This window comes from Schistocerca serialis, chromosome 7, assembly GCF_023864345.2.
Source record: "Schistocerca serialis cubense isolate TAMUIC-IGC-003099 chromosome 7, iqSchSeri2.2, whole genome shotgun sequence".
NCBI lineage: Eukaryota > Metazoa > Arthropoda > Insecta > Orthoptera > Acrididae > Schistocerca > Schistocerca serialis.
The window spans coordinates 253,855,678-253,879,181 of NC_064644.1; the positions used below are offsets into that span (position 1 = coordinate 253,855,678).

The 23,504-nt window shown below is 44.0% G+C and overlaps 1 protein-coding gene across 1 annotated transcript in view; it reads left to right on the top strand.

Moving 5' to 3' along the window:
• The window catches only part of LOC126413002 (neuropeptides capa receptor-like), a 1,154,641-nt gene extending 1,138,577 nt beyond the window's left edge, over window positions 1-16,064 (top strand). Inside the window, exons 7-8 of the mRNA XM_050082895.1 lie at window positions 15,322-15,419; window positions 16,051-16,064. Coding sequence (XP_049938852.1) covers window positions 15,322-15,419; window positions 16,051-16,064 — 112 coding nt within the window. The remainder of the gene's footprint in view (window positions 1-15,321; window positions 15,420-16,050) is intronic.
• The last annotated feature ends 7,440 nt before the right edge of the window (window positions 16,065-23,504 follow it).

Consider the following 23,504-nt stretch of genomic DNA (forward strand, 5'->3'; position numbering starts at 1 on the left):
GGCAATCCAGATAATACACGAGAAACATCCGAACGATATTCTCGTCTCGTAATTTAGCAAACGTGCCTGTGGTTGACGCACTGACTGCAGTTGCTACGAGGCAACGCAGTTCACTCAAGGAGAGGCACATGAGTCGAGTCTTTTACACATCTGCACCATAAAACTATTACCACATATGTGTGCAAAAATTAAGGACGGAAGCAAATTTCACACGCTGTATCGTTGTCAAGGAACAACGCTCGATAAAGTTGGGCCCTATACAGAAGATTAAAGTGCAAAAGGAAACTGAAATAAATACGCAATGAGACGAACAAGAAAAGATATTCATTACTCTGAAATCGACATGATTTACGCTGGTCCCCAGGCCATGACAGAACACGGGATACTGTTCTCAATAGGGTGCGTAACGACCACGGCCAGCAATAAATGCTGCGGAAAATGCTCCATTCCTGGCCACGGTAAGACCTCCTTGGTCTGAGGCACCCAGGCGGGACACCAGCACGGTTGATAACTGCTGAGCCGGCCACGGTGGCCGTGCGGTTCTAGGTGCTCCAATCCGGAGCCGCGCTGCTGCTATAGTCGCAGGTTCGAATCCTGCCTCGGGCATGGGTGTGTGTGATGTCCGTAGGTTAGTCAGGTTTAAGTAGTTCTAAGTTCTAGGGGACTGATGACCACAGCAGTTGAGTCCCATAGTGCTCAGAGCCATTTGAACCATTTGATAACTGCTGAATGGTCGTCAGTGCATGTATACGTCCTACGATATGTCTCCCCGACGTATCCACACGCGTTCGATGAGATTTATGTTTGGGGAGGGAGGAGAGGACGTCAGTCACGCCAATCTTTTCGCTTCCGTGAGATAAACACTCTCTCCAAAAGCCCCTCTACCTGCGCAGTTGATGCGGTGGCGCATTTCATCCATAAAAAAGTTGTCAGGGCCGCATGAAACTATGAAAGGACTTATATGCAGAAAGAGTACAGTGTCAAAATAATGTTGCGCACTGATTTTATCGTGTTCAAATAATTGGAGGTCTGTACGCTCATGCAACGTTTCGTCTCCCCACACAAACACCTGGAGCACCAGAACGATCATTATCAACAACTTTCCTGGATGCATTGCGTATTCCCATCTTTCGCCATGTGAGGGTACGTAGCGCGCTCAGGACCATTGCCAAAAACGTAATTCTTCGGGCGTTGCTACTGATCTCTTCACATCCAAAGATGCCGGATGTTCCTTCGGATATCAGCGTCATTCGTGCACGATATTTCGACAAAGTGAGTTATTTTCATCAGGTGCTACCTAAGACTGCTCGTCGAGTGGAACGGGTTAATTATTTATGATTCCCTCTATATCTACGTCATAATTCGGAAGCCACCACCGGTATGAGGCAGAGGGTACTTCTGATAACACTAACTCTTCCCCCATCTCTGTTCCAATCGAATGTCACGTGGGCAGAATGATCGTCGGTAAGCCTCTGTATGAGCTCTAATTTCACGACTTCTCTTGCAGTGGTCATTTCATAGAATTTATGATGGAGGAGTAATATGTTCTCCAAATATTCACAGAAATGACTCTCCCGAATTTTCATTAGTAAACCTCTACGCGATGCACGAAGCCTCTCTTATGAAGTCGGGCACGCGAGTTTGTTGAGCAACTCTATAACGATCCCGCGCCGACTAAAGCGAATCCGTAAAGCAACATATAGCTGTTCGTTGGATCTTATCTGTTTCTTCCATCAGTTTCACTTATTAAGTGTTCCAGACTGGTAAACAACATTCGAGAAGCAGTCTCACAAACGCCTCGTACACCACTTCTTTCGTGGATGAGTTAATATTTCCTTAACCTATCTCGTATGAATTTGTCTGGCATCTCCTTTTCGTGCTACATTTATGTTGTCATTACACTTAAGGTCGTTCTGGATTGTTGCTCTGCCGGCCGGAGTGGCCGAGCGGTTCTAGGCGCTACAGTCTGGAACCGCGCTACCGCTACGGTCGTAGATTCGAATCCTGCCTCGGGCATGGATGTGTGTGACGTCCTTAGGTTGATTAAGTTTAAGTAGTTCTAAGTTCTAGGGGACTGATGTCCACAGCAATTAAGTCCCATGGTGCTCAGAGCCATTTGAACCATTTTGATTGTTGCTCTTAGTTATTTTACGATGTATACTGTTTCAAGCAATTTCTCATCAATAGTTTAGTCGTGCAGTAGTGGATTTCTTTTCCTATGTACTAGCAAAACATTTATTGAAATTCACAGTTAACTGCTAAAATGTGAACCATTCATCAATCCTCTGCTGATTATTCTGCAAGCCGATACTGTTTTCTGGCGTTGCTATTATAGACAGCCGCTTCACGTGCAAATAGTAAAGAGCTTCAGACGCTTTCTGTTTGGTCGTTTATATAGACGTAAACAGTAGCGTTCGTATCACTCTTCCTTGGAGTACTCCTGAATTAGTTTTACATCTGTTGATTTTGTTCCGTTAGGAGCGACATGTTGAGCTCTTTCTGAAAGGCAGTCTTGAATCCAGTCGTAAATCTGGTCCTACATTCGGTAAGCTCATATTTTTCACTAAACGGAAGAACGCGACAAAAATACCATTCTTAAATCAGGGACTAGGCCATAAACCTGAGCGCCTTTGACTGCAGTGCTCTGTGTCTCGTAAGGGAACAGAGCGAGTTGATTTTCGCTACATCTCTGTTTGCAAACTGCGAATTGGTATTTATAGAAAAACTTTCGTTCTCTAAAACCGTGATAATTTTTTAGCCTAAAACATGGTCCATAATTCTACAACAGATTGACTTCAACGATGCATCTGTCGCACGACTCTTCTTGACAGTGGGAATGACCTGCGCTTTTTCCAGTCGCGAGGTTCCTTTCGTTGCCCCAGCGATGGGCATATACTGTTGCTGTAAAGGGGGGAGGGGGGAGAGGGACAAGTGCTTTAGGAGGGTATAACTTACGATCTTCGGTGGTGAATACAAATTCGGAAGACCAAATTCGTTACTTCAGCCTTCTCTGCGTTAACTTCCATTTCGATGCCAATATGGTTACTGACTAAATGAATGTTGGATTTAGAGCCGCCTACTGATATTACGTTAAAACAAAAATTCATAGGGGGTTTACTCAGATCGCCTGACAAAATCTTGCTTTAGAAGTCACTGAACGCTTCTTACATTGCCCGCCACACGCCCTTTTACACTTAATTCAGCGTTTGTTTGTCAGCTAAGATTTTGACTTTTTCTGATTCGGTCATAAAGTTCCCTACCTACTGTCTTCCTCGTCCATACTCGGTTCCAAGCATTCCGCTTACAGTCCACTCCTACTAACAGGGTACTTAGGCTTTCCATCTTCAGTGTTCCTGGTGTTATGTGTGGGGTTCGTTTTCCATGTGCACACCCTCAGTTTCTCGGTTTGTGGAGTTCTGCTGTTGTCCACGTTTCGTTTTTAGCCATTCCAGTAGAGGAACATCGGCTCTACCCAGTGGGTGCACACTGTCACGATTCTCGACGTTTTCCGTCACTTTTATCTCTATAGATTCTCTCTTAAAACAAAGTATCTCACGTCTGAGCCAGAACTCCCATTTCAGCCTAGCTCATATAAAGATTGCTTTCCAGACAGTGCCCGGCTATGGCCGATTTATTTGCCTGTCTTAGTCGGTTGTGTCTCTGATATTCTTAGCATCTGATATCCACTGCCCTTGTCCTTTGGTCAATGTTAGACATGCCACATCGGCGAGGTATATTATAATTTTATGGTTCCTGTAATCCCAGTCGTCTTTCACATGCCCCAGTAGTCCTCTTATTTGGGCAACACCCAACTGATGTTATGCTTCCTGAGAAACATGCTGCTTTTGGTAGAAATACATCCGGAATAGGGGAGATATTCTCCAGTCTTTGCCTCATGCCGCTGTTTATCAAGATCGTGTGGCGGCATGGCTGGTTTAAAGGACTTTCTAAACTGGTTCTGACAGGGTACGCTCCCTCTTTAGCAATGTCTTCAGAACTCCATACTTCTATCCTGGGTGGTGAAGGGTAGTTTGCAGATATAAATCAGTATGTTAGGCCTGTGATACTCATTATGGCCAAACATCTTGACAAGTATATACTGAAATGGCAGATGACCATCCATTTACAGTTCCATGGCCAACTTAATACTTCGTTAGCGTGAATTAAGATGTTCCACAAACTCAGTGAGCCTCCCACAACCATGAGACCAGATTACAAAGGAATTATTCAGATACCTAAAGAAATATGTATATTTGTGTCTAGCTGCCTCTAATGCCTGTTCTTTAAATCACGACATGAACATGTTGTCGGTTACTGGGGATAGGGAGCTGCTATTGGTTACACCTGCTGTCCTCTATTACGATTGGCTCATATGCAGAAAATGAACTGAAGTCAGTATATGACTGAACAGATTCAACAGAGTATCGTAAATCTTCTCTGCAGCCGATTTCACATAGTCTGTCAATGGCACCCTAGTTGACACCCTTCTGAGTACTTTCAAAGTGTTTGTCATTTAGTTTAACCCTACTGCGAGTGCCCTCCATCTGTTACTCATGTGGTCAAACTTCCATACACTGGTGTGTCAGGAAATCATTTTGCAGCACCCCACCAGAGAGCATGGGCAACCGTCTGCCCTGTCCCAGACTTTAGCTGCAAAAGCGGTTCCCCTGTACTGGTGGATATGTAAAAGCTCCTGGCGGCTCTTTGTCAGCTGGATAGTGGGACAGGGCACACTGCCTCTCAGCTACTAACAGAGTACTAGAGGAGAGCACCAAGAAGAATGCCTCAGCATGTCAGGGTGCGACGTTTGACTGGATGAGCAAGAAAGCACAGCAGAAGGAGGACACTGACAACAGGATTTACTGAAGTAAGAAACAATTTGAAGGCACCATTTTGAAATGAGGCAAAGACTGGAGAATATCTCCCCTATTCCGGATGTATTTCTGCCAAAAGCAGCATGTTTCTCAGGAAGCATAACATCAATTGTGTGTTGCGCAAATAAGAGGACTACTGGGGCAGTATCGACTTTGCCTCGTCTGCTAGATGTTTGCCCTTTTCAAGTTTCAAGAGTGCAGTGGAGCCAGTTCACAATGCAATTCCACCAAATGTGGCAGAAGAAATTTGCCGGAATACCTGCAGGCTGATCATCACGAAAAATCTCCGAAATCGAACATCTGAAGTAGAGAGAAGCTTGCAATTAAGATGTTCTGGGAAAACACCAGAATTCTGGTGTTGCCAGCATAAAGAGGAAACTTAACTGTCGTTTTGTAACAGCCTGATTACGAGAAACTGCCCCAAAATCTGCAGGACCCAGCATACAGACTTTTTAAATGTGACCTCTTGGACAAAATGGACAAGAAGGCCAGGGCTATCTCGAAGAAAACTTGTGCACCTGCATAAGTCATCAAACAACTGCGATTGAGAGCACCAGTTCCACCCAAACCTTATGGTCTGCTCAAAAGTACACAAAGAGGGCATGCCAATCGGCCAATCGCTAGCAACGTTGGTGTATCAACTCACCCAACTAGAAGACACTTGTTCCTGTATGAGGACAACTGGGTGGGCCTCTTGCAACCTCTCAAGTTGCTGCATATCACAGAATTTTATGACACTAGGTTTTATGACACTAGTGCGCCACTGAAACACTCATTGGAGCTGACTGCAGAGAAATTTTACGATGCTCTGTTGCACATTTTCTGCATGTGGGCCAATATTACGAGCAGACACCAGGTTTAGTCAAGAGCAGCACTGTGCCCTATGAATCTCCAATATATTCAAGGAGAGACATGAAGAGGAGGCATTAGAGGCGGCTAAATGTACATATTTCTTCATGTATGTGGATGATACCCATGTGATCTGGTCTAATTGTTGAGAGAGCCTCATTGAGTTTGGGGGCATCTTAGCTGACGCCAGCGAAATATTAAGCGAACTATGGAACTACAAATGGATGATCAATTCTATTGCAAGATATACTTCTCAAAAGAAAACCAGATGTGTGGTTTTACCACACTGTACATCACAAAATACACTGATTTATACCTGCAAGAAAGCAGCTTTCACCACCCAGCGCAGGAGATGGAATTCTGATACAACGTTCCACAGTTAACGCACCCTGCAATACCGAAATAGTTTGGCAGCAGAAACAGAGCATCAGTGTCTTGCAGGGAAGGATATAAGATGAGATTCGAATGTGTTTTAAATCAAGCACGCCGCAAAGCGATCTAGAAGAAGAGCTGAACGACACAAAGAACCTACCCAATGCGGAACGAATCTTTGCCAAAATCAGCTGGATGCTCAAGAAGCATAAAATTAATTGTATGTTCTCTCCGAACAAGAGGAGTACTATGGCATGTGAAAGGCGATTGTGACTACGAAAACCACGAAATTAAAATTACCTGGCCAATGTAGTTTGTAGTGTACGCTAGTATAAACATTAAAATGTAGTTCTTGCTCTTTCTGTAGGGAACAAATGAAACGAAAACTTCACTTGTCTGGTTAAGCCTGAGGTGACGTATAGGTGTTACCATATACCTGCTGCAAGCATAAAAATTATTCGGGTGAAGATTATAGCCTGGCTCTGCTCTGCGTTGAATTTCAGCCGCCACATCGACGAGTATGTACTCAGAGTGTCGCATCCGACGTGGAGGCGACGTTTCATCGTGAGTACGTTCGTGCTGCGGGTAAACTGCGCTGTATAACTGGCGTAAAGCGCCATTTCATCGTGTGCGTACCCGCAAAATGGTAGTAGTGTACAGGGAGTACAACAGGGAGACAAGTACCGACCTCTGCATTACCCTTGCGCATACCTGCCGATCCCTCACGGACCAGCATTTGTCATGACTTGAAGGGTTCGATATGAGGAGGAGACCACGCGATGTTGGCAGCCCGAGTACAAAGAGCTTGTACACGAAGACTCCGTGCCAAACGGAATCTAAGGCCCCGGAAGTGTCGAAGAACACTGCTCTTGTTTCCAGTGATATCATAGTCGGCTGCACCAGTCGCAGGAGCTGGTGAGAGGTCGAGTAGCCGCTTAGAACTTCGAACTGCTCGTCAGGAAAGACACACTTCTGGGTGACGTGTTCCATTAGATTTCTTTCGTGCAGCATTTCGAAAACTTTAAAGAGCGATGGGAGCAGGTTGATTTAACGGTACTACGTTATCTCGCTTGGATCTTTTCTGGTCTTCGAGATGGCCACAATTCCACCGTGCCTCAACGCTCAGGGATAACAGCCCGAATGGAGTACCTCGTCGAAGAAGCCGGTTAAGTGCCAATGGTCTATCGGCGGAAAGGTCTTCAGCTGGTAGTTTGTTGATATCATTGCTGCTTCCTGCTTTCCCGGTGATCAGCGAAGGAAATCGCTCCGCGACTTTTCCCTCTGTGACCGGCTCGACGACGTCTTCTCCGTTTCTGTCCGTAGAAAGACCGGTAGCTGCTCTTCTACTCGACGGATGTGGTCCTCGTCCGTCTTCACTGGCGTGAAGTTCGCTACGAATACATCGCCAGCATGCTGGCTCTTGCATCAGGCTCACTGACGTTGTCGTTGCCGGCCTGTAGCGGTGGTACGCACTGTCGACTGCACACGAGGCTCTTCACCATCTTCCAGGTGCTGCCGTCGCTGAATTTGAGCCTTTACACCAGGTCCGCAGATTCTTTTGCCTGTGTTCTTCAACTGCTACCTCAGTCCTCCGTCACATGTGGTTGATGCGGCATTTCATATTTCGATGGCGGATGAACTGCCATTCACGGAACAATGGGGTTTTCCCTGTGAACGCCGCCAGGATGTGGGGAAACAGCTCACTAGAGAAATCTCGGAATCGCTGCAGTCACCTCGGTGTAGCCGCCTTTGCTTCTCGAAGAATTCTTCTGCTGAAGAAATCTAAGACTGTGTCTGCGCCAGTTAGTTCACGGTGGGGCGCGTTCTCGACTGACTCGAGTATTTCCATGTGAAAAGGTCGCGGTTCAGGTTACGATATCTCGGACGCTGATCTGGAGCAGAGGCACATATCACTTCCAAGTCAAAATGACTGGAAAGTGTTTGGATGACATGACGGTCTGTATGTCAATGTACAGGGATTGCCTGCCTGCCTTCAGGAGGGCAAAGTCGATGACATCCAGTCGGCTATAAGCGGGGAAGTGTGTGGGTTCCAACGGGCCCTGGCTGACTACGCCGTTTTGGTGAACGACGTGAGAGAGGCTCTCGATGGTGATGGTGAGGCGGGAGCTCGGTTCCAAGTTTTTAGCTTTGAAGTCCCCTGCAACGAATAGTCTCTCCTGCAGTGACTGCAGGACATCCAAGACTCCTTCGAGTAGCAGTCTATCGGGCTGCCAGAATGAAGACACAAAAGAAATCTTTCCGCTAGTAGTGTTAATGGCTACCCTAGTGGCCTCTGGGGCAAGCTGTGGTGAATTCGATGACGCTGTAGCAACGTCATGACGTAGATGGCGATGCCGCCCTTGTAGTGGTCGTGTCATATCGGTAGCAGCAGTGGTTTGTTGCCGCAACTTCACGCCAAGCTTTGAGGAAGGTTTCCTGCGCAAAGGAGATGTCAACATCCTCGTCCCTTAGGAACCGGCGAACTTCGCTCTGCTTGGGGCGTAGCCCGTTATCATTGAACGTACAGACGATTAGGCATTGGATATGTGCATTATCCATGTTGGGCTTCGTTCTTGAAGTCGATCGCCTGGAGGGCAGCCGTAACAGCGTCAACGAGTGCAGGGGTATGGCTCATTTCCAAAAAAGCGTACTGAGTTCGCTTGTCAAGTGACTGCGGCATTGGTCTTTGACACTGGGGTAGTGTCCGCTGGCGGCTGTGTGTGTTCTGCACGCTGCGATGTGGCACGTTGCACCATCTGACCTCTGCGCCGGCGTTCTGCAGCCTTTGGCGCAGTTGATGGGCAGGCGTGATGCTCTCTGTCGTGGGTGGCGCCTTCCTCTCACAGCATCGGCGAACCTGCGTCCTGGCAGCTGCAGTTGGAGAAAGTCGGTGTGTCCTCCTTCTTCTTCTGGCACTCCTTGGTCTCGTGGGACGGTGGCCCATTTGGCCTTGAGACCAGGCATGTGTTACTGGCGCACAAAATGGTTAACGCCTTGGCAGGAGCAGCAGTGGGCTATCCTACCTTTTGCTCAAAGGGTTCACCTTCACTGGGATGTCATCAACAAATTCCACCTCGAAAATTACCCGAGTTTCGTCGTTGTCGGCCAGGATGACTAGGAACAAGGGCAGCCTGGGTGACTTGGTGGGACCACAGCGTAACGGTTTTGGGAAATGGTACGAATGGAAATGACATTATTGGAACTTCAGGAATACTGGCTCAATCTTAATTGCAAGATGGCTAAAGACCACCTTCAGCTGCTTCTGCAGCTCGGACCCGTGGGTGAATCGATGCCATTTCTCCCTCTCTACAATGTTCAAAACCCTGTGGTAATGTCTGATGATTTCGATCTGAACCCTTTATAGGTCGGAGCCTTCCCCATCTTTTGTGATGGAGTAGTTCTTCTCATGGAAAATCCAGTAACCTTCTAACCACTGGATTGACATCGTCGGTGAGCGAGGCCATTTCTTCACCTGTGGTGGCGTGATCCCGTCCTCTCCGACTGCTTCCAGCACGTCGCCATATTAGTTTGCATTCCTCACACTAACCGGCTGCACTTGATGGAACCCAACAGCTGTGGCCGCGTGGTCCCGGTAGAGGACAAAGAAGCTATCCTCACCTCGTTGACGCGGAGATGCAACACATCTTCTCTGTGTCACCTCCTTGTCCTCACCCTGAGGAGCTCGTCAGGTGTCGCAATATGCGCTCTGGTGGTCTGGTGAGACGTAACAGCAGGGATGGCGGCAGTACTGGGCACCGTGGCGGTGTCGTTTACTGGCGTATAAACGGAACACATGCTCGAAACTACGGCTTCTTGCCCCTCACGGCCGTAGACAATTCCGCCAGTAGCAAGGCGGTGAATGCTAAACCGCCAAGTCTGCGGGCCCTGCCGACTGAGTTCGCGGTTTCGATCTCCAGCTAAAGGTAATAAGATCTTCTCCCGACTAATATTTTCTGCTCCGCTCCAGAGAGACAACGCGGAGGTGTCCGTTTTATGGTCCATCTCTTGGTCCGTATCATGATCCGTCGTAGGTGACAGGGGGAAGAAAAACGTCGAGACCAGACGATGACGCGCTAGTCCTTCACCTTAGCGCCACGAAAAACCGTGGTCAGTCATTCTGCCATGGCAAGGTTTTAAACGCAATACTTTGCATCGATAGAACACGACAAATTGCTTTTCCAGAGTAGGAACCCTCTCCAAACAGAGTTATCCGTACAGAGTAGCGTGCGTAGGTTTGCACCGTAAAACTACCCGAACAGGAATAATGCTGCGTCGGCACTCAAACTGACGCACTGGGCCGAAGAAGGAGCGTATAAGAACGTCCCAAGCGAGAGCCGACTGCAGAGGCAACACCTGAGACGACACCAGACCGAAAGCGGAACTCCAGCGCACAGGCAGGTGCACCGGACCAAAGGAGAAACGCCTAAGGACCCGGCTAGCAGGAAGGGACTGCAGACGGAACGCCTGGAGCAATCTATGAAAGTGGAAGACTCTTTGTGTAAATACTGGACCTGTTCCACTCGATGAGCAGTCTCAGGTAACATCTGATGAAGATATCCTGTGATGTTGTCGAAATATAGTGCATTAACGACGCTGATGTCCGGCAGAATACACGACACGTCAAGACGTCATGGCCGAACATTAGTGTTCTGTGGTCGAGATGGCATGTTATTGGGAGGAATTATGTGGCGCGGACGTTTTGACCTTCAAGGATTTGAGAACGGTTAACTCGCCAGTATACATTATTCTATCATTGAAAAATGGAAAGTTGTGGTAAGGTCTTATTAGACCAAACTGCTGAGGTCACCGGTCCCTAAGCCCACTTAATCTAACTCAAACTAAGTTACGCTATGCCCGAGGGAGGACTCGAACCTCCTACCGGGGGATTCTATCACTGTACTCCACCTAGATGTGTATCTTTTCAGGGGTACTTTCGACCCGGTCCTTGCGAGACCGCAGCGAACTGTTCAGGTGGAAAAGCTCTTGGAACCAGCTTATGGTGGGCAAGTGGAGTGTCCTGCTGTAACCTCCTCCTAAATGCCATCAAGCACGTGCTGGATGGTGCGTAGAGACACATTGCTTCACGTCCACATACACCAAAGGTTATCCAGTGGTTATCAGCTGGGTTGGTGGAAGAACAAATCGCCCAGCAGAAGAGCTCGTTACCAACCTTGTGGCCAACATAGGAGCACGCTGCCGACCATTAATTGCGGTCCATGGTAGCTATACACCCCATTAAGAACCATGTCGCGCCTTCTGTAATGTCCAGGGGAATATTGTAAGTCATCATGGCTTCATTGTAATTATTGTCCTTGAACAATAACGTCAATTCCATTCGTATCATTACGTTGCTCTTTCAGTTATCAACCGTGTTATACTGTAGCAAATCTTTCTCTTAATAGTCCTAGTATCATCGAGTTGTGCTACTAGGCAGTGACACATTTAGAAAAAGTTACATTCGTGCCTATTTTGGTATGACAGTGTACTATGAGTTCAAGGCAACTGGTTTCAATGCTAGCACAGTACATAGTGCTTCACAGTACACTAAATTGACGCCGTACGGAACAGAACTGCACCTGTTGAAGCATAACGTCTTTTGTTGGTGTGTTATGGCCACTCGCCTCAACACAAACTGGCTGATGGGGAGCTAGTGAGCGAGCGAGTTAGCTGTACCGCACAGGCTCCTACCGACAACTACACGAACACGAAGGAGCACTGGCGCCAATTTCAACTTTTAGTTTCTCTGAGCAAGTTGAAGCGTAGTGCTACTTCCTATCTATATTCACATACAAGTTATAGGTCTGTGAAGTCGGATGAATCTTCTGAAAACAAGGACCGCATTACACAAATTAAAACGATTCCTTCCTCGTTTTCAAAAATCATGACTTAACTGGGTGTCACTTTATTAATACCCGTACTATCAGTTCTGACAAACAACCGCAGATCATTAGATGTAAAAAACGACTTTAATTTGTAGTGGGGCTCAACATGTGCTTCGCCCTGTTAAAATAATAACTTATGTAAAAATTGATTGCTTTACTGCATGCTTTAATTTTGATTGAGTTGTTGTACAACATGGTGCAGATACTTATGAACGGTCGCACGTGCTGTAATGAATTCTTTCTTTATTCCAGAAGACGACCTGTTGTTGTACCTAAAATGACAGATTTAGTGAAGTGAAGGGTACCTAAAGTGATGCGTAAAGATTCCTCAAAATTATTTAGAAGCCTCATATCATCCAGTCCAAAAAATGGTTTTCTAAACGAGATCATAGTAGTCTTTGACTGTAAAAACGTTTAAGTACACTACGATAGAATCGGTCTGGTGGACTTAATTAACGGTAGTGCTACGAACCTGTAAACAAAGAGCCCACAAAGGCACCGAACTGCACTTACACTACGCCACCCAAATGGCTGTTACATTATAAAGTACTGGCATTGAGCTTCAGCATATGACCAAACCTTGAAAAACACCTGATTTTCTTGAAGTAGTCATATGTGGCTATACACAATGTGAATAAATAGTTCTGTCAACACAGAAGCAAGACCACTGTCACATTCTAATCATCTATACTTTTGTCATCGCTTTCTATTTTGCTATCTTCCTTCCATTTCATCTGCCAATCTTCCCCTTCCGCTCTTCCTCTGACCTATAAACTTCTTCTCGATGATGACTGTCTCTGTACAGTTGACACACCTTTCTGATAAATGTCGTTACCCACAGTCGACATGTACATAATGTAGGAATTAGATATAATTAATAAGTTTAATGTTCTTAAAATTCCACGAATTCAGTATCAAATTATTGCATTACTACTATAAAGTGATGAGCCGAAACATTATGACCACCTATTTAATGGTGTTCCGATCCAGCTGTGTAATGCAGTACAGCTGCGATTCTGTATGCTATGAAAACGACAAGTCTTTAGTGCCTATCCATAGGTATGGGACACCGTATATCTCCCTACAGGCCACAGAGTTCCACGGATCGTTGGTTTGTGAGCTCAGGGTCGGCACCAGATCGCGTTGCAGATGTATTCCATTGGATTTTGAACGGGAATTCGGTGTCCAAGACATCAGTGTGGATTGACTATCATGTCACTCAAACGACTGTAGCACGATTGTATGTATGTTAATCTGATTCCTAGAAACGACGGAAAGGCTAGGTCCCCGCTGCAGCCGCAGTGGTCCACAACCCCACGACGACTACCGCAGTCCTCTTCATTCCTCAGCCGCCCCACACCGAACCCAGGGTTATTGTGCGGTTCGGCCCCCTGTGGACCCCCCCAGGGTACGTCTCACACCAGACCCCTATGTTTGCGTAGCAGAGTAATGGTGGTGTACGCGTACGTGGAGAACTTGTTTGCGCAGCAATCGCCGACATATTGTAGCTGAGGCGGAGTAAGGGGAGCCAGCCCACATTCGCCGAGGCAAATGGAATACCGCCTAAAAACCATCCGAAGACCGGCCGGCTCACCGGACCCCAACACAAGTCCGCCGGGAGATTCGTGCCGTGGACCAAGCGCTCCTTCCCACTCCGAAAAGCCGTGCGTTAAACCGCTCGGCTAACCGGGCTGACCTGTAGCACGATTCTAGACTTGCGACACGGACGGTAATCATGCTGATCCTGATTGCGAAAGACACCAATCATTAACTGATCCAAGATGGCTCGCAATAATGTTCACATACTTCACATCTATCATGGTGTCTTCGATTACTAACATAGATTCCATGGAAGCCCAGGTGAATGATCCAATAGTATAATACCGACCGCAACATCCTGCATCTGTGGCGCAATGCATGATTCAAAGAACTGATCACCTGGATGACAGCATATCTGGCCGAAACCATCAACCAAGTGGTACAAGAAACGTGATTCACCTGACCAGGCGACACGTTTGTACTCATCCACAGACAAATCTCTATGTCGTTCTTTCCGTGCCATTCGTACCTCACGATATCGTTGGGTCTACAAGGGAACATGTAGGTACGATCGCACAAACCTTAGGTCACCCCGAATGGTGCCTGCATCGTCTCTAGAATGATTTCCTGTTCGTCTCTGCTCCGCCTATAATCTCTCCCACCGCGTCACTCGCTTGCAAGGCAAACGCCAGTCATCCAGTGTCGTGGTGGGTAACGTTCATAATTATTTTCTTCGCTGTACATTGTTCATGTACGAATAGTCACAAAGAATTGCTGATTAGATCCAAGACAGGGCTAATCTGGTGACAGATCCCTTATCGTTTAGCTACAAAATAGCAGGTCAGCAATTGGAAGCAGTTAATTCGATAAATTATCTGGGAGTACGCATTAGGAGTGATTTAAAATGGAATGATCATATAGAGTTGATCGTTGGTAAAGCAGATGCCAGACTGAGATTCGTTGGAAGAATCCTAAGGAAATGCAATCCGAGAACAAAGGAAGTAGGTTACAGTACGTTTGTTGGCCCACTGCTTGAATACTGCTCACCAGTGTCGGATCCGTACCAGATAGGGTTGATAGAAGAGATAGAGAAGATCCAACGGAGCACAGCGCGCTTCGTTACAGGATCATTTAGTAATCGCGAAAGCGTTACGGAAATGATAGATAAACTCCAGTGGAAGACTCTGCAGGGGAGACGCTCAGTAGCTCGGTATGGGCATTTGTTGAAGTTTCGAGAACATACCTTCACCGGAGAGTCAACCAGTATATTGCTCCCTCCTACGTGTATCTCGCTAAGAGACCATGAGGATAAAATCAGAGAGACTAGAGCCTACACAGAGGCATACCGACAATCCTTCTTTCCACGAACAATACGAGACTGGAATAGAAGGGAGAACCGATAGAGGTACTCAAGGTACCCTCCGCCGCACACCGTCAGGTGGCTTGCGGATTATGGATGTAGATGTAGAGATGTAGATAATAATGCACACATTAAGTAGCTAATAATATGTATTTTATTGTTATACTGCCACTGGATGGAAAGTGCTCTTCTGTATTGGCGTTTTGTGTTTATGGCCAAGCAGTACTCCACATAATAATGGCCACACGGTCAAAACTGCGTAAATTGGTTTTATGAATAAATAGTTTTAGGATCACAGGCGACCCTTCTAAATATTTCACATGGCTGTGGGCCCCAGCCAAGAACTTGTACTAATTCCTTGATCTCTGCTCATTAGCGATAGTCCAGTGTGAGAGCAGACAGCGGTCTCCGGTGACAACAGTCTGGTCGGTCCTGTTCCCGACAGGTACGACGGTTCAGTGAGCCGCGCGAGCACCACGCGCTACTCGGTGTGTCGCGGGACGGCAGCCGCCGGCGACAGGGGCAGCTTGAAGGCGCTGGCAGGTGGCGGTACAGGCGGCGGGAGAGGCGTGGGCGGCGGGGGCAGCGGGGGCGGTGGCTCCCTGCTGCCGGCGGCGGCCAATGGCAACGGCGCCGGTGCGGGACGCCATCTCAGCTGGCGTCGCGACGCTGGGGTCACCGCTAATGGGCCCGACTGCTCAGTCGACAGGCGCGCCCTGGTCACCGATGCCGAGACCTGCATCTGAGGGCGTCGCGTGTCGCCGTCGCCGTCGACTTCCACAGGTGGTCACTACAAGGCCGAAGTGGCTTTCATCTCCACGTCGCTCCGATGAGAACTGCGCTGCCTCGCCGTGTCTGTTTCCTTGGTTGTTATGTACTATGCCGAATCTCCAGAACTGACTCATAAAATGGATGACTTACCCAGATGAACTTTGTAAAACATGAACTTTGAATGTCCTAGAGGTAATTTTGGTGCTACTCTAATGTTGGAGGCATTCCTACATAATGTGTCCATGCAATATAGTCTTTGCGCAAAGTTAAAGACAGTCAAGTACTCATAAATGAATGTTAGGGGGCAGATAAGAGCATTCTGTATTGTCATTCAAGTAGAGGTGGTACTCTTGAGACGAGTGATTCGCAGGCATAAGTGCTTGTTCAGTATACTGTTGTGTAGCGCTCTACAAATGAAGGGAATGCAGAAGGGAAATCACAGTTCTGACACACAGCCCATTCTGGTCGAGGATCAGCAGTATGGCGGCCACGTTTACCGTCCCCATTACGTGGACAGATGCCTTTAAGAGTACAGAATCAGAAGTACAACTCCAAACAGGCAATATCACCACTATACAGTATTGTGATCACTGGTTTCAGAAAAAACTACGTTGCCATCATCAGCTCTTCTGCTGTACATTTCACTGAATCTTGACCAAATGCATCTTATATGGTATCAAATTATAAAACGATATTTCATGAACATGAGAACAATAGTAGGTCCGCAAGTCACGTATAAAAGAACTATTTCATAAGACAACGTACATATTGCATCCTTCAACAGTGTGACATAGTCTCACGCAATGAATCACTATGGAAAGCTTTAGTATTAAACATACTACACTTGCACTACACACTGACTTCAGGATATTGACGACACCACATCTCCACTTCGAGCTGAATATAGGCGGTGAATCTTTCCTTCTCCACCATGATTGGAACTGGCTTGCTCGAACAGAGTGCCGCTGTACTAAATAGCGTCACCTACCTCATATACAGAGGAGAACGTAGTCCCTACGTAAGGAAACCAATATATGCACATCGCCACTTCATCAGGGAAAGGACAATTGGAAACACGTGTCAATTCTTTGTGGTTTATGCGATGACTGTATAAGATCCGGCCCAACAGTGAAGGTGCATCTTCATACAGGTTGAATATGTTGACACAAGCAACTAGCAGCTTGAATCTCCCCAACGATTTTTCCATATGCCGTATCTATCTGAAGACATTTTGTAAATAAGAAGAATACATCTCTTCTACTACCGTAGTGTCCTTCATATTTTATGTTAAAAACATTCGTCACTCATCTCCAGTATCGTAAATATGCAGTACTTAACCCATTAGTTCATGTATAATTTTTTGTTACTTTTTTTATATGTATTACTTTCACCTTGTTTGTTACATTGAAAAGGATCATTTCAAGTGAGAAACAATTTTAATTTTCAAGTTTTAGTGAAAAACAGCGTCCTAAGCATTATTGAGAGAAAACATACATTTACATGAAATTCTTACATATTCATGTACCGAATAAGTAAACATGAGTACAAACTAGAAATCAAAACTTTTGAAACACAGTTACACATTAAATTTCGTGACTGGATACGTACTGATGTCTTATAGTCCATTCCTACACACCACCTTCTTTCGTGTTCTTGTATTTACTGAATCAAATTAATTCCATGAAGCACGAGTTCATCCGCCGCAGTATTAGAGCGTGGAATTTGTCAAGTTCTTTCGGTGACGTTGCCTATCTCCTCAAGTACACCTACAAACTTCCTTAACGAAAATTTATATGAAAGGCCGTTTCCCCATATTTCTGTTTACAGTGACTGAAAAGAGAGCAGTACCATTTCATGCTACGGATATTTATCCTGTAATAATTCACTTTTCTCTTCCCTCCGATCCGTTCTGTCAGCATGGAGGATTGAGGTACTTCAGTGTGTTTCCTTGACCGCTAAGAACATATTTTAACGTTATTACACTGGGCTCACACCAGATGTGTCTGGCGCTGCCACAACAGTGAAGCTGTCATGTCATTTGAACAGCAGCAGACCATTTTGTTTTTGTGGCGCAGAATGAACAGTACGCCTTCCGTCTGTCTCAGTGTCCTCCTTTTCTGGAAGAGGGCACTTATGGGGGATAAAGTTCCTCTCACAGTCACAAAGCCCTTATAAACTTGTTCTCTAAGAAAAGTTAACAAATGAAAACTATTAAACTAATTATGATAATTGAAGTAAAATTTATTACTGCTCTCTCATTAGCTCTTAGCGCTAATTTTATGTAGCACTTAAATTGTAGTATGTACACCCTTGATACAAATTACGTTGCATAAAATTAAATAAATCACTTGCCACTATTGATTTATTGAGGAACTATTTACAGTTTTTGAACCCGAATGATAAACTAATTTAATGGTTGTACTTCCTCTAAATCCATGGTGTCATGTGATTATGAGTGTACAAAAAATGTTGAAATTCAGTTGCCAATCCTTTCCCGCAGTGGACTGCTTCTCACAACTAGTAACACAGGGGTGAATCAACAGCCATTGAATAATCCTTAAAGAAGCACAACAACATTATCAAAGTCGAATGTTGTCTAAAAATGATTAAAACTGCTGTCCTGCCACTTGCAACAGTGTAGCATTAATATACCGTTGACCACTAATGGCTTAATAACACGAGAACTACACAAGGATATGCTGTTTTCATTAGTGTTTCATGGTGCCAAACGCGCTCTACATCTTTAACGACAATATCCTATCCGTCATACAGTTTTTGTCCATATTTTCTTACTTTTACTCGCCTTCTTCTTTGCACCATAATTCTGACATTAGTTTAATGGTGCTTTAGAATTCAGTCTTTACTATGTTCCAGTGTGCAAATAACACTTTACGTCGAACATAATGAGTCCAGTAAGTCTATTTTGTGAATCTGATTGATCACTTTCGAAAATAGAAAATTGGCTCAGAGGTAGCCATGTATTTTAACAGAAGATAAAAATCTCAGAGGCATATTTTTAAATTTAGTTGTTGTAGGGAGGAAACTCTGAAGCTCTACATGGTTTTCCAGGCGAAACAATCACTACCAGACAGCTTGAGTTTAGTACTGGAAACATTCACTTCTCCTTTCATCCTGTTTCTGCCTGAAGAGTCCTTCTCCACTAGATAGAGCTCCATAGACGACTGAATATTACTGATGAAAACATTATTCTGAATACTTCTAAACTGTACGTGTGACATTTTCATTTCCCAAGTTTTCAAGAGTAAAAACCTTTGCACGGTGGCCATATTTGAAGAACCATGCTGGGACATTTCAGGATAATACACAGAACGTCTTATCAGAAAATCGCTTAACTGTTGTAAATTATTTAACTTTTTCCGAAACTATGCGATTACGTAATAAAGCCTTCCACCTCGACCGAGTAACTCTGACTAGTCTTTAGCTCTAAGAATGTTCAGAAAATGGACAATTGAAGCTAATTCCATTGCCATGCAGTGTGATGTATTATGTAAATGATGTTATCCATTACAAAAATCCAGCTTTCATCCGATATGAAATGCATCAATAAGCTAAATTTCATGAAAGCCTCTGTAGCTGTCTGGTAGCTGTAAATTTATTTCAACATATTCAGTTCACTGAGTGCAATTTCTCTGTATGAATGATACTGCTGTTAATGCACAAGTGGCAGTATCCAAGCACATATGTACCCCGTTGTCGAATTTCAAGGATGAATTTCGAAGCTCAACAGAGTTGCGCAGTATTTCATAGCAATACTGTGTGAAAAACTACTACATTTATTTTTATCTTAAATATTTAGCTTTTGAACTCTTCTCTACCGTTCTTTATAGATACTTTCGTAGGTAACCCACAGAAAGCAATGTCTGAAGTTTTGTTACTCTTGTAGCAGAGATTTCTCATTTGCCCTTTACATCAAACGCTGCTTCCACTGCTTTAAGGCTGAAGCTTACTGTTTCTGTGTGTACCAAGAGACTCTTTCATAGGTGTAAAATTCAGGTGCAAAACCTAATTTGTTATTCTTCAGATCTTTACTGTATGAATTACTTTCTTAAAAAAGTTCTTCAGGGCTCCAATTTCTTAAATTGGTGTCTTTGATAGAAACTATAAAGTGCCAATATTGATAAAGGACACGCTGAATTACTGTGATACTCTTCTTCATCAACCCTATGTAGTGAACAGTCTGTATTATCTACACACCCCACTTCCTTCACGATACTGACCTTTCTTACCAACTCAGAAACCTTGACCATAATAGATGAGAAGTATATCTGTCTGTGTAAACTGCGCAGCGTAAATGGAGCAGAAGTATTTGCCAACGAGAAAGTGGTACAAGGCTTCACCAAGGCATCTTGCTCCGTTAACTTCCCATTTTCACTTCTCTGAGTGAGGGTGGTACATACGTCCAAGTATATATTTCTTGTCCAGTTAGCCATCAAGCTTTGTTACAACATTAGTTGAGTAATACTGAGTTTATCATCGTTCTGGATACTAAAAATAATCTATATGTGGAGAAATTACACTTATTTCTGACAAATATAAATAAAAATTTTCGATATACAGAGAGCATCCAACTACATAAAACAGAGTCGGGAACAAATAATATATAGCGATCGCTAAAGCCGGAAGGTTATTTTGTTAAAAGGAAAAAGACATCTTTACATTTTTATTTATGAAAAATTGTAATACTTGGAGTTGACTGTATTCTGTTTTTGTTTCTAATAAATAAAAAACTTGTTATGGAAAACTATGAATTTATTTCATTTATATAAAGGTAATAATAATGTAATTAATCTCTACATTAAGGAAAACGTTTCGATTCATGCTTTCTACAAACTGATTTATTTTTACTATCAATTAAGTCTTGATCACACTGATAACTTCACTTTTTAGATTATTTGAAATTAATTATCTCCTTTCAGTATTTAAGTGACTGAAGCTCTGATGATATCAAAGCTGTAGTTGTATCGCTAAGGTAAGAGTAGCTCAGTGTTCCGATCCAACACTTGAATACGGCATAGAACTGAAGAGTCTGGACAACGGGTTATTCGAAGGACAATTTCAGCGACACTGAAAACATAAGACGTGTGTTCCTTGGAGCCTCATACTAAAAAGAACACATATGAGACAACCTGAAGAAACTAGTGGTAGCAGAAAAACGCACAAATTTCAGTATGAATATGCTGAACATTCTTCGAATATCTAATGGTACACCACTTTGCATGCTGGTGTATGTCATGTAGTCATGACCAGTTGTTAAATAAAAGCCACAAAAAGTAAATTCGCGGAAGATGTCCAAAATACGCAAATGAAGCTAACTCGCACCTGCATTAATGACAGAATTGTAGCTCTTACAGCATATGTTTTATTTATTATTCATAACATTTCCTGAAAAGGAGTTAGAACGTCGGTTCTCTATTTTCATCGCTTACAGGTACAAATTGAGCCTAATTGAAAACACAATGGCAATTTCAATGCAAACAGTTACTTGACAGTTCGCTCTGTTCCTCATATTTTCACAACAACACTAATCTCTGTAGGTAATTGACTGGAAACCACACAGACATTGCTTCTCAATTCCTCATAGCTCCTGATATGTTGTTAAAAAAACTTCATTCAGTCTTTTGAAAGATTAAAACATGTTTTAAATAAAAATACTAAATTGTGGGAGTCCCATAGTATTAATTTAGCTTAATAAAACGTCATCAGATATTAACTGTTATCGTCATGGAGGATAGTCAATTAAAATTTGATTGTAGTCTTGTAAATGAATAACTGGCGAATTAAGTAAACTGACACTGCAGAACATTCACAATTTAGTGAATTTATTTTATAACTATGAAACTGTTCCAACAAGGAAGGACGACCGAATCAGTGGACAATTTTACGAAAGATGTTGCCAACTTGATGTATTACACACAAATGCCATTCTTACTGCAACATAACTAAATGACAGTACGAATTTATTGCTATAAAATTGTCTGAACTAAAAACAATTGCTATATATCACTGACTCATATTCGCATTTTGACAAATAGAGATCGAATTTTATGAATTAAGAACGAAAAGATCGTGTATATACGTCTGAGTTAGTTGTCCAGATGTTGTTGTTGTTGTTGTTGTTGTTGTGGTCCTCAGTCCTGAGACTGGTTTGATGCAGCTCTCCATGCTACTCTATCCTGTGCAAGCTTCTTCATCTCCCAGTACCTACTGCAACCTACATCCTTCTGAATCTGCTTAGTGTATTCATCTCTTGGTCTCCCCCTATGATTTTTACCCTCCACGCTGCCCTCAAATACTAAATTGGTGATCCCTTGATGCCTCAGAACATGTCCTACCAACCGATCCCTTCTTCTGGTCAAGTTGTGCCACAAACTTCTCTTCTCCCCAATCCTGTTCAATACTTCCTCATTAGTTATGTGATCTACCCATCTAATCTTCAGCATTCTTCTGTAGCACCACATTTCAAGAGCTTCTTTTCTCTTCTTGTCCAAACTATTTACCGTCCATGTTTCACTTCCATACATGGCTACACTCCATACGAATACTTTCAGAAATAACTTCCTGACACTTAAATCTATACTCGATGTTAACAAATTTCTCTTCTTCAGAAACGCTTTCCTTGCCATTGCCAGTCTACATTTTATATCCTCTCTACTTCGTCCATCATCAGTTATTTTGCTCCCCAAATAGCAAAACTCCTTTACTACTTTAAGTGTCTCATTTCCTAATCTAATACCCTCAGCATCACCCGACTTAACTCGACTACATTCCATTATCCTCGTTTTGCTTTTGTTGATGTTCATCTTATATCCTCCCTTCAAGACACCATCCATTCCGTTCAACTGCTCTTCCAAGTCCTTTGCTGTCTCTGACAGAATTACAATGTCATCGGCGAACCTCAAAGTTTTTATTTCTTCTCCATGGATTTTAATACCTACTCCAAATTTTTCTTTTGTTTCCTTTACTGCTTGCTCAATATACAGATTGAATAACATCGGTGAGAGGCTACAACCCTGTCTTACTCCCTTCCCAACCACTGCTTCCCTTTCATGTCCCTCAACTCTTATAACTGCCATCTGGTTTCTGTACAAGTTGTAAATAGCCTTTCGCTCCCTGTATTTTACCCCTGCCACCTTTAGAATTTGAAAGAGAGTATTCCAGTCAACATTGTCAAAAGCTTTCTCTAAGTCTACAAATGCTAGAAACGTAGGTTTGCCTTTCCTTAATCTTTCTTCTAAGATAAGTCGTAAGGTCAGTATTGCCTCACGTGTTCCAGTATTTCTACGGAATCGAAACTGATCTTCCCCGAGGTCGGCTTCTACTAGTTTTTCCATTCGTCTGTAAAGAATTCGTGTTAGTACTTTGCAGCTGTGGCTTATTAAACTGATTGTTCGGTAATTTTCACATCTGTCAACACCTGCTTTCTTTGGGATTGGAATTATTATATTCTTCTTGAAGTCTGAGGGTATTTCGCCTGTTTCATACATCTTGCTCACCAGATGGTAGAGTTTTGTCAGGACTGGCTCTCCCAAGGCCGTCAGTAGTTCCAATGGAATGTTGTCTACTCCGGGGGCCTTGTTTCGACTGAGGTCCTTCAGTGCTCTGTCAAATTCTTCACGCCGTATCGTATCTCCCATTTCATCTTCATCTACATCCTCTTCCATTTCCGTAATATTGTCCTTAAGTGCATCGCCCTTGTATAGACCCTCTATATACTCCTTCCACGTTTCTGCTTTCCCTTCTTTGCTTAGAACTGGGTTTCCATCTGAGCTCTTGATGTTCATAAATGTGGTTCTCTTATCTCCAAAGGTCTCTTTAATTTTCCTGTAGGCAGTATCT